Source organism: Blennius ocellaris, assembly GCF_963422515.1.
Source record: "Blennius ocellaris genome assembly, chromosome: 18".
Taxonomy (NCBI): domain Eukaryota; kingdom Metazoa; phylum Chordata; class Actinopteri; order Blenniiformes; family Blenniidae; genus Blennius; species Blennius ocellaris.
This window is the reverse complement of record NC_137667.1, coordinates 11,823,204-11,835,519: the sequence shown is the minus strand read 5'-3', so window position 1 is coordinate 11,835,519 and position 12,316 is coordinate 11,823,204. Positions and strand designations below refer to the sequence as shown.

General features: G+C 41.1%; 1 protein-coding gene across 1 annotated transcript; it reads left to right on the top strand.

Moving 5' to 3' along the window:
* Positions 1-6,768: 6,768 nt before the first annotated feature.
* LOC308143298 (hepatic sodium/bile acid cotransporter-like) lies at positions 6,769-10,648 on the top strand (the record flags this gene model as incomplete). Its single annotated transcript, XM_080514037.1, has 7 exons — positions 6,769-6,810; positions 6,911-6,997; positions 7,544-7,656; positions 8,300-8,504; positions 9,499-9,677; positions 9,828-10,027; positions 10,560-10,648. 7 exons carry the CDS (start codon positions 6,769-6,771, stop codon positions 10,646-10,648), a joined length of 915 nt encoding a protein of 304 aa, XP_080370163.1.
* Positions 10,649-12,316: the final 1,668 nt, after the last annotated feature.

Genomic DNA, 12,316 nt, shown 5'->3' with positions numbered 1-12,316 from the left:
AGATTTTTTTTTTTTTTTTTTTAATTCTTTCCATTGTTGTCAATGCATGACTTATACAAAGAAGGAAGCAGGACACTGTCAAAGACTTTGAGCAATACCAGTGAAGAAATAACTGGCTGAGTGTTTACTATTTGATGCATTTGAAAGTTAGCGATCAATTAACTGCAGCAATTACAAGAAATGAACATACAGGATGTTTTAAATAGAAATAAACTTTGTGGTAAATGCTGAGCACATAAATCTATTTATTTTCACCCCTGGAGCTGATCCCAGGTCACTTTGGGCAATCGGATAAAAAGTAGACTCCCATATAATAAAATTCACAAGTGAAGATGTCAGGTCTAAACCCCTGAAATAGGTCAATAAAGAGAAGACACAGGAATCGAGAAACAATCAAGGCACTTGCTGCAGCAGGGCTCGCTCAGAAGTCTTCACAGAATGCTCTCTGCCAGCCTTCTTTATTGACAGCTCAGTCTGCGGTTACACAAGTTGTAAAAACACTGGTTCAAACTGGTTACTGTGGTCTGTCTTATAGGATCGTAAAAATACAGCTAATTCGAAGGGGGGAGAAACACAAACAATTAACAGATAAAGATCTCATGTGAGGTGCAGGGGCTGCAGGCCGCTGCATTCAAAGGTCTGCACAGAATTTGCACAAGCATAAAACAATGCTAATGAAATTTTTCCCTAACAGAAGACAATTTGACAGTTGATAATTAAGCTGAAATGCTTGTTTTTGGACTAAGGGGGGACTGGAGTAAAACCCATGGAGAACATGCAAAATTCCCCTTCTCCCTATGTGACGTGAACGCTAACCAGAACTGTGTAGTCATTGCTTTTATGTTTAAGATATTTGAGGCTGTTGCTTCGATAAGAATAAATAGTATATACTCCTGAGTGGCTCATTTTGGGAGGTCAGTTTGTTGTGATAACATCTCAGTATTTTCTTTTGGTAAATGGAACCCTTTTACAGTAAAAACCTGTTTGCCTGGCTGCCTAACTGCTTGGTCCCTGACAATTAATAATTCAAATTTTTCACAAGTTACTTCCAGTAATCTATTACTAATGACCAAACATAAATCCCAACACCAGCGACCTCAGCTCGGTAGTCCATATCCACCAAAATCTAGCCACGGGAAGGACAGCTAGCATCAGACTCACTCAAAGACCAGACACAGGCTGAAGTTGGACATCAGGCAAGTATTTTTAATATCAGGACTCAAAGATTATTGTGACTTGGGAGCCACTGTCAAACAGTGCATCACAAACATAGCCATTCATTTTTAGGTTCATGATGCTCGGTGAGCAAATCAGACAGTCAGGGATTTTTGCAGTTATGGAGTTTGTACTGTCCCAGAGTATTGGAGGACACTGTCTGTTTTTCCTCAAACATGTTTTACATGAATTTAATGAAATCTTCTTTCCCCTTGGGCTTCCAGTGTCATGTTTGCTGGAGATATGAACGGCACTTCAAGACATCAGCTTAGTCATTTGGAAGAAGACTCCATGGTGTTCGGAAAGGTAAGGGGGCAACCCATGTGCTAGGGGCTGGTTTCTCTGGTGTTTTCAGGAAGTACTCATTTTTGATTGATCGAGCCAGTTTGTCATCATGCTGTGTTTTTTTTTAAAAACTTGTTCAACAACATTGTCTGGCTCACTTTCCACTGTTTGGATGGAACTCCGCAAACTCAAGATAACATTTTGGCAGTTGAATCTTTCTGCCATCCAGGTGAACTCGATGGCAGAAAATTGAGTTGTTCCAAAAAAAGTTATTAGCATGCCTTCCTGTTGCCTCCATGATGCCTTAACATGTCTTCAATGTACATGATTCTAACTGTCCATCCATATCAAAAAGGTCAAGAATTCCGTCTTTACTCGTGAGCGATTACTTTGCTCATTGAGAACTGCTTACATTTTTGTCTTTTTTTCCTGGTTAGCCAATTCCTATTGGCCAACCAGGTCAGGTTAGTTTGACCCTACTGATGATGTGTTGTTGCAATAGAGATACTCGAGTCAAACAAATATTGGAGCAAGACATGTGAGCAGTTGTGTTTCCACAAGCCTCTGGACACTTTGCTGTCACAGCAGGGATGTGTAGACTTCCTGTGAGAGCCCGAGGGGCCATCCCGCGGCGGCATGTGGTTAGCCTGGTTGTGGTTGAGAAGATGAGGAAAGGATGAGGTGTTAATTGGCGTTTCCAAAATTGAATTAGGTTTATTTTAAAAGTTCTTTTTACAAGAGTTGAAACAAACATTTATTTCCAGCCTTACGGTAAGCTGGCTGACTCAGGCCACATCCACACGAGCTAAAACGATCTTTTTTCTCCCCAAGGTTCTCCAAAAAAAATGCTGTCCACATATCACTACGAACATGGCTCAACATGAGGCTTCAGGGCATGTAGTACACATGCAACACCTTTCGGGGCGCTGTGACTCACCAAACACACCAAAAACGCAGAAGAAGATAGAGCACAATGAAATTTAGAAGTAGACTCCTGATTGTAAACCTCTATATAACTCTGAGTTCATAGGTCTATGGTCCCACTCTTCCTGCTGCTAGCATCAGTAGCCTCTGCAGCTTGACAGGAGCTTGAAGTCCCTGATTGTTGTGGTTATTTGATGACTTTGTGGAAAGCGGTGGCTAGAGAGGGGGGTGATTACATCATCTTTTTTCCACAGATGATCGTCTTTACCATCCAGACCTTAGGGTGTGAACGACACAAGCCAGGGTTTTAGAATTTCCCCACCCTAGTTAACTGGCATGCTTGTATGGACGGCCCCTCAGACTTTGGGTACTTCTGAATTCTCCCTCCTATCTCCTTATCTATCAACTTTTCCTGAACCCCGGAAGTGTTTTGTGTGGCGGCCAGAATAAGGACTGTCCAAATTCTCAATAAGCAAAGGAAAGGAGGCTTGTTGCTTCCTTTAGGGCCTCCTTTAGCATAAGAACCACTGATGCATCATTTTGCAAAGGAGGCAAGCTCATGCTTGTAAAGGGACCCACTCATCTGAGCATTCAGGGAAACTCAATATGTTGGAAAAAGGATGCAGATCATGTAAGTTACCAAAGCAATAATCTGCATTGAACAACTTTAAATCATCTAAAACCCAAACATGCTTTTTGTAGTCCATTTTGTAAATTTGTAGTTCTTTCCCCCACCATGGCAGACATCCCTAACTTGCGTCACCGTCGGCTTATTATGACATCACAAAGTGAAATTGCGGTCCGACTGCCACACCAACGAGATCGCTTTTCACTAACTCCTTTCGAACACCTTTCCTTAGCCCTGTGATGTTACCCACGGGGATAAGGTAAAGTCGATAGGTAAGGAGATAGGAGGGAGAATTTGGATATACCCATGCTCGCACAGTCACTGAAGGTGTGCCTCTTTAAATAAACCCAGCCCCACCCTGAATTGGGCCAATCTGGACAGGCTGGGATAAAACAAAAGTCCAAGGTGTGTGTAAACCACCCTATATTAGCATCACTAAAAAATTGGAACAATAAAGTACATAACAAAAACTAAATGATCATCACACTCACAGTATATACAATACATTATTTTTATCAGTTACCAATTCCCCACTATACATATATACACATCAATATACAAACAGTGCACCCCTACACACAGTGGACTGTCCCATCTCCAGTCCAGCTACACCTGGCATGCCTGAGTCCACTGAGAAAGTCATGTGAGGCTGGAGAAGGAGCAGGAAGTGCGTGTGGTGAGTTTTGCCAGTATGCAGATGCTATACTGTGTACCACTGACACAGCATAGTGGGTACCTCACTACAGACCCAGCTCCTAATGTTCACAAGCACTCCCACTTCAACACTGTGCATGTGCTCCCAAGTCTTTGTTTTGCACTGAGAGGGGAATGTTACCTTCTCACGGGGTCAATGAAGGTTTTATCTGCGGTGGCCTTGGAACTGGAGTCTGCTGCTTGAATAACCTCCGTCTTTCTGACAGACGCTGGAGGTTGAAGTTTCTGTTTCACCATTCTTTCTGGTCAAGGGTTTATGGTGTTGGGATTGGTGACAAAAGCAAACCTTGGACCATTGCAAATCCTGGCCTCATTTATGAAGTCCACAAAAAATACAAATGGAGGGTACGACACTGAGAATATAATAGTTAAAGAGATTTTTATGGACAACATTTGAAAGATGAAATGTAGATTTTAAGGCAAATTAGAATGAAATGCAATCAAATTTTAAGGTGTATTTATGAACTGTAAAAACTTTAAAAACATGAACATTGATTATCAATCATCGCTCTTTGAAGAGTAATAGGGAATGGAAACGATTTAAGGATACCAGTTCGAACATTTTAGTTTCTGTTTGAAGGTTGTTCCGGGTAGAGAAGGCAGAGAAACTAAAAGCTTGATTTCCCAGCCCAGTCTGAACACGAGGAACATGTAGGTGAAGAATGTCCTTTGAACATAAGAAATGTCTGTTGGTTCCCTGGAGATGAGCACATAGATTGGAAGGAACCAAGCCAAGAAGAGTACTATACAGCACTATGGGAAGATGTTTTCCATGCCCAGCAATTTCCTGGTTGGTCGTCAAAGCCGTAGATCATGGAGATGGCTTTTCACATAAGAGTGTCATTGTATGATTCTCTCTTTGGGCTCAGGGCATGTGACGGCATGGATGGTAGGCCTGCAGGATAGAGTGGTAAAGGCTTGAACTCATTGTTGCTGTGGTCAGTGTGCTTCTGACCATGTTGCTCTATGTAAGCTTCAGCCTCAGCTGGGGCCGCTGTCGCTGCTTTGTTTGACTGAAGTATATGCAAAACATCTTCAAGTGCAGCTTTTTGCTTCAAAGTCTGTCTGCTTGTTGTTTGCAAATGAGAGCTGGACACGTGTGGCTTCAGCAGTTTGCTCGTGCTCTAGCGGTGGCGGCCAGACGAGAAAGTGAGCTGACTGGAGCGTGTGGAACCAGAGACACAAAAGTTGGTTTCCAGCGCTGGCTCCTGGTTGTGCGGAGAGGCCATGTTAAGCCTTCTTTGAGGCATCAAACACTGCAGATTGGCTTCCCCAGCAGAGTCATGGGATGAATGTCTTTTTACTATTCTGCCCTCACTTCCTTCTGGTCTGGTTGGCAGGTAGACAACAGTCGTCATACAAAGACGAAGCTTTGTGGGTTCACGGAAAATATAGGAACTCCAATATGGGTATTTAGCTCAGCATGGCGGTGACCGACAACCCCTTCACACAGCACAATCTCCTGGAGACAATGGTGAATGCCTGTGAGGATATTGCTCTGGAATCTATCCAGTGTTTGCTACGACACACAAGGGGACATTTCCGACACTGCCTGGCCAGAGAAGACACAATGTGTGAAGTTGATGAAATACTATGGCCTGACCCTGACCTGTTCAAATGCTGGGATTTGGATAGTTTTTCTTTCCAACATGTTGAGGAATTATATACAGTAAGCAGAATCCACACAGGTGGGACTAATTCTATGGACCTATGATTGATCTAATTTTTCCATTTCCGAAATGTTGACATGATTGGATAATAGCACATCATTCATGCTTTTCATTGAAGAAAAAAATATTCTTTGCTGTGAATATGTTGCTTTTGATACAAGTATTGACAGTCATGCTTGTTCCATCACCAATTTATGCTTGACTGTGACATTCTAAGGACTTGGGACTTCACTATATGAGGCTTGCAGATAAGAAATAAGATCCAATATTCAATTAAAACTAATAAGAGGATAATAGAAACTTTTTCAGAGTTCAAAGTCGACATGTGCTCAGTTTAGGTGTGCAGGAATGTGTCATCTACTGCGGGCATAAACAAGTACATGGAGCGAGGTTCCGAGGGAGGCGAGTCAGCTACAGGTACATGTGAAAACCATCACCATTAAGAAGAAGCTATTACCTTAAAAGAAAAAAGGACAACTGTTAAGAAGCACAATCTACATGTCAGATTGGAGTATCCAGTAGTCCAGAATGCATTAAAAATGCACCATTTATGCTCTATCTCTAGTTTTCTTTTAATGAAATGTGCATCACGTGATTTACTGTTTGGTGTGTTTTTCACTGCTCTTTTCAGTATGCTGTTTTTATAATTTTTTTTACTTGGTAGTAAATGGACCACATTTGTTTTAGTCCGATAAGGCCAACTTGTGACACTTCTTTGGTAATAATTTTTCATGTCAATCCATCCAATTCCCCGATTTGCCTTGTGAATATTAACATTTACTGATTTATAGTTTATCCTTACTGATTTTATATTTTAATGTTCTATTCTATTAATAGTGAATAATGTACTTTGCACAGTTCAAAATGCATAACTTTGATTGTGCCTCACCATCCTTGAGCCTCACTGCTCTTCATTGTGTCTGACAATGTTTTTTGTTGATTCATCCACCTTTTCTTGTTATATTTCTTATTATATGTCTCAGATGATGGCGAAAAAAGCAGCAGACAACCTGCATCTCGACTATCCTTCTGTGACTTGAATAATACAAGCAAAGAAGATGAATGGATGTGTGAAATGCATTATTCTGAGTTTGTACTGTGAATGTATGGATTTCGTCTTGTTGCCTAACTCTGCTTTCTGTGTTTTCCAGTTAAAGCTCGCAATCCCACATGGAAGACATCATGGATTACACAACCGATCCTAATCTGGGGGAAAATGTCAGCTTCCTGTTCAATTTGACTGCTAGTAACTCCAGCACCGTCTACGCTCGCTTGTCACCAGTAATGAGCAAAGTCATCAGCACTACTCTGATCGTGGCGTTGACAATAAACATGGTGTCAATGGGTTGCACCATGGAGATATCCAAGATCAAGGTGAACTCAGCAAGTCTGCTCATTTACGTTCACTGTGCATGCACAATATAGATCCACTTTATAGTTTTATTAAGACGTTTGCACCCTTTGTTCTTTTCAGAAAAACATACTAAAACCTAAAGGAGTGGCAATCGCAATCGTGGCACAATACGGGGTGATGCCTCTCACTGGCTTCACTCTATCAAAGGTTGGTATCTCTGCAGGAGTCATGTTGCCTTTATTCTAGTAAACAGGGATCCTTTCATCCAAATCAAGGTTGTCTCTCAGTGAACATTATGTGATCACAAGTCCTTCACAGGGCTCCAGGTCACAATAATACCTACAGGCATTTCAGATTCAGTGACTAATCTGTGGACAGAAGCCAGAGTACTCACACATGCACAGGGAAAACATGCAAATAGAAGTGGCCGATTATTGATCCATCCATCTTCAATCCTGCTTTATCCTGTCAGGGTTGCAGGGCGCTGGATGAGAAGGCCACCACAACTACTACTATTTGGGCCTTTCTGTGCTGAGTTTGCATAAAATAAAAATAGAGAGATACAGCAAATGACCAAAGCAACTGATTAAGGAATCATAATGTATTTAATGTATTTACCTTGGTGCTGAAAATTGATCAATTCAACTCTCTGAACTTCCTTCACATTAAAACTCATAAACCTTCATACAACTTATGAAGAGTGGCAGACATGGGTGGCTTTCTGGGTGAGGTTGTACTCGTGTGGTGTTGCAGGCGTTCCAGCTCCAGGGCCTGATGGCAGTGGCAGTGTTGATCTGTGGCTGCAGTCCTGGAGGAGCTTTCTCCAACGTTGCGACTCTGGCTCTGAAGGGGGACATGAACCTCAGGTAGACGATTATTGAGTTGAAATTGTTGAGCACCAAACAAAATGAAACATCATTACGATTTGATTGAATATTAAATGAACTCTGAAGTTGAGCTTGGTAGCAGACTAACACTGTTTTATAATCACTCTGCAGTGGGGCCCCAGAATGACTTGCATGTATTTAAAGTTAAGAATTACACTTGGATTTCAGTTAAGTCAGTGGTTCCCTTTGCTCTGCAGCAAAGACATTATTGCTACATCTACTGTAGACTTCACTGCTCCACGACTTTGTACTAAATGTTTTAGACAAGCGACACATTTGATGCTTGACATGTGAAAATTCTTTGATAACAATTGTTGCATTGTAACATTCAGTGCTTTGAAGAAATGTTTGACTGTCTCGTTATTGTTTTGGTTTTAATTTCCATGTGGATAAACCACAGGACAGAGAGACTAAATCACTGCTTCAGGTTCTTGATAATTAGGACGTGTCTGATAATTCTTGTATTTTTCTTTTTGAGAGACGCTTCCACTTAATAAAATACAACATCTATAGTCAACCTCCTGCTTCTTCAACATTCTCTCTGCTGGTTTCAGACTGTATGATATCAGAGCATAATGTTGTATCTATGCAATGTGGGCTTGTCTTTCCTCTTTTCCTGCAGCATCGTGATGACGACCTGCTCCACGGTGCTGGCTCTGGGAATGATGCCGCTCCTCCTCTACCTTTACTGCCAGGGTTTCCCCAACCTGCACAAGCTTGTGCCTTACGCCCAGATCGTTGCATCGCTGGCCATGATCCTTGTACCCTGTGGCATCGGCATTATGATCAACCACTACAGGCCAAAGTATGCCAACATCTTCATGAAGGTAAGTACGAGCTCTTGGGTGGTGGCGACGGAAAACGAGTTACTGTCAAACTAAAAACCAAATAACCAGTTGGCATTGAAGTGTATAAAAAGTAACATGGGATCCAGATCCTCCCTCTCTCTCTCTCTCTCTCTCTCTCTCTCTCTCTCTCTCTCTCTCTCTCTCTCTCTCTCTCTCTCTCTCTCTCTCTCTCTCTCTCTCTCTCTCTCTCTCTCTCTCTCCTTCTCCTTGATCAATTGCTTTGATGAGTCTCAGATGAAAAAATTACCCTCAGAAAGGCCCCTTAAAACTTACGTGTTGCTTGCAGTACAAAGTGCAGCCTGCAGGTGGGGCAGAAGAGGCACAATGGATAATACTGAAGAACTGTTCTTCACTATTCAGTGGCAGTTTGGAGAGACATACATTAGACATGAACATTCATGTTATTGTGGTGTATCGTTGATATTTTTACCGAATGACGCCTAACGGTTGTTAAAGTGCAGAAATGTTATTGTCTTTGTAATCATGACTGCACACAAATGAACATGCAACAGAAATGTACACATTAATTTCTTTCATGTGACTTGTGCACATTCTTAGTTCTTTGCAGGATTTATTTGACTCTATTTCCCTCTTTTAAAGAAAATACATTGGTATGATTTGTATTATTAACTTTAACTTGTTGAAAATGATTATGGAGCAACCAGTTTGGAGTTTTTTTCACCTCTATTATATATGATATATATCATTGTATTACCCAATTAATTAAAATTAAGGTTGAACCCTTTAGGTGCCATTTTTGATGGTAGACCACTAATGACTTCCAATGTAACAAAAACATCACACACAATCAAAACACACTTCCTTGACAGTTTTCAACAAACTATCAGAGTGAACGCACATCACAACAACTGACACTCTCCCAACAGGAAGAATGGGTTCAAATAATAAAAAGCCAGTTTATCACCTGACCTACAGCCAACATACGTTTTCCTTCTTGTGCCGTTTTCCTCAGGTCGGCGTCATTACCTTGTGTGCTTGTGTCATTGTCGTCATACTCTTGCTTTTTATCGACATGGGAAGCACTTGGTTGACGGTGCTGCATCCCAGCCTCATGGCCATCTGTGTTATCATGCCGATGATAGGCTACTCCTTTGGATACATCATCTCCTTGCTCTTCAGACTCAACCACTCGTAAGTTTCAACATTCAGTCGCTCCACTGAGGGAAATGGTGACGGTCATTCATGTTGTTGTTGGGGGTGGAGAATTACTTGTTAAAGAATCAACAGCCATTCTGCAATGCATGTATGACTTACGAAGAGACATATTTCCCCTCCCTTTAGGCAGCGGAGGACTGTTGCTATGGAAACAGGCTGTCAGAACATCCAGCTGTGCGCCGCCATCTTGAAGGTGGCCTTCCCGCCAGCAGAGATGGGCCCACTCTTCATGCTCCCCATGGTCTTTGGGCTCTTCCAGATCACAGAGACCACCATCCTTGTTATCTTATTCAGATGTTATGAAAGGTTCGCCGGCGAGAAGAAAGGTAACGGAGGCAACCGCAACGCCAGGGGCAATGTCATATGAACAGTTTAGAGTATATTGTCCATTCCCAAGTTTTGGTGTGAGAATTGCTTCTCAAGTTACACTGCCTGGCCAGAAAAAATGGTTGCCACCTAAAAAAAAAGGGGGGGGGGGGTCACACATGAATAAGTTGTATAGCTTTGACTACAGCATACTTTTGCTGTGGCATTGCTTCAATACGTTTCTGCAATGTCATAAGATTTATCTCCATCCAGTGTTGCACTGATAGTAGTTTTCAAAAGGAGTTTTCTGAAATCTCAGTGTGTTCTGCTTGATGCAGGCTAATGTTTTGACTTTCTCAGACTAACATCTTTTCAACATGGTTGCTAAATGAGAAGCCGCTCATTGCATCAGCTGGGGGTTAAATAACTTCAACAACCATCGAGTAATTATCCAACAAGAGGCTTAAAAGTAAAACTATTTGGGAAAGTGAAAGAGAAGTTCAGTACTTTACCTCAGAGTTTTGTTTAAATAAATTTTTGTCTGATTGACAGAACCTTGCCAACCAGTGACTGACGACAACGTGAACGAGCCTCTGAAAAAGCTGAACGCAGATAAACCAGAAGGACCTCAGCTTCTCTGAAGTTTGAACCGTTTCTGACCAGAGAAGATAAAAGTGTTGACTGCTGGGAACCAGGAAGCACCTTTATATACTCAGATCATCATTGTGGTTACATATGCAATAAACAATATTCACACAAAAGCAATTTTGTTAAAGCTCATTTATTGGTTACGTCTAGTCATCCTGTGTTATATAAACATCCCTCATGTTTTCACTGAAAATAAAATCCTCATGTACAAAAGTGTTTCTCAAACTTGTCTACATTTTGTAAAACCACAGTCACAAGTCAGAAATCTGTATACACATGGAATCACAGGAGTGCCAAAATGAAAAGGCAATAAATGTGGAAATATAAAGAGAATCAATGATACAAGGTAGTCGTATTCGTTTTCTATCATGTCTTTGCTAATTCAATTTTGTCAATTCCTGTCCTGTTTTGTTTTTGTCCTTTCCATTTGCTTTGGTGGGATCTCACAAGACCCCAGAAAGTTGTTTCTTTTCTAAGGAAAGAAATCTTCATTCTTCATTTGTCATGATACGCAGTCACGGCATGTGAATTCTGACTCAAGAATCTGCCTGAGCATCACACCCAGCAGAGGGGCCCTGCAGACACAGCAGACCCATGCATGCAAACCCCCCCCTTTCTGCTCACAGGAGACTGACTTCCCCCATGCACACACAAAAATGTGTAACTGTGATTGTGCATCGCCAGCCTTGAGCCTCACTGCTCATCGTGATTGTTTTTTGTTGATTCATCCAACTTTTCCTGTTTTATAAATATATGTATATATATATATATATGTATATATATATATATATATATATAGAGAGAGAGAGAGAGAGAGAGAGAGACGATGGAGAAAAATGCAGCAGGAGACAACCTGCATCTCGACTAGACTTCGGTAACATGAATAAAGTAAGCAAAGAAGATGAATGGATGTATGAAATGCAAAATTGTGAGTTTGTTCTGTGTCTGTTAGATAACTGCATCCTGCCACTCACTGTTAGATCAGTCTCCTTTTTTTGTCAAAGAAAAGGTATATTTTGCTGCCTTCATTGGGTATTTAAAGCTTATATGATATTGCTCATGCAGAATTATGTATTGCACATATTTTACTTTGTGTTTTCTTTGTATTTTCCTATTTTGTTTACATATTCTTATATATTTTTTTAACCTTTGTACTTTTCCAATCTATCATTCAATGTCACATTTCAATGATTTTGTTCAACCTTTGTGGATCCCATAAGCAAACATATAATATGGGCTCGTACAGAACATAAATTATTCCCCTCTGTCTTCTCCACACATGAACAGGTAGAAACAGAAAACATTTGGAACGATTGGAAAGATTTCGGGCAGACAAACAAAGTGAAGAGCACTCTGAGATCAGTCTCTAGGGAAGGTGTGATCAAAGAGGCTGAGTGCGTCTGCATGTTATCTCACTTAAAGACTTCGGAGGTCAACAGTGCGAGATGGCACAAGCATTCATGTGCTGTGTGTGACTTACAAAAGGAATGACACCTTGGAGAAGAGAAGAGAAGAGAAGAGAAGAGAAGAGAAGAGAAGAGAAGAGAAGAGAAGAGCTTTGAGGAAACAAGTAAATCTAATCCAGCCTGCAAACAGATCTGTCAAAAACTACAAGACAAGAAAATTTGGAAAATCAAGAAAAGCTTGACAAAGCTGCTCGT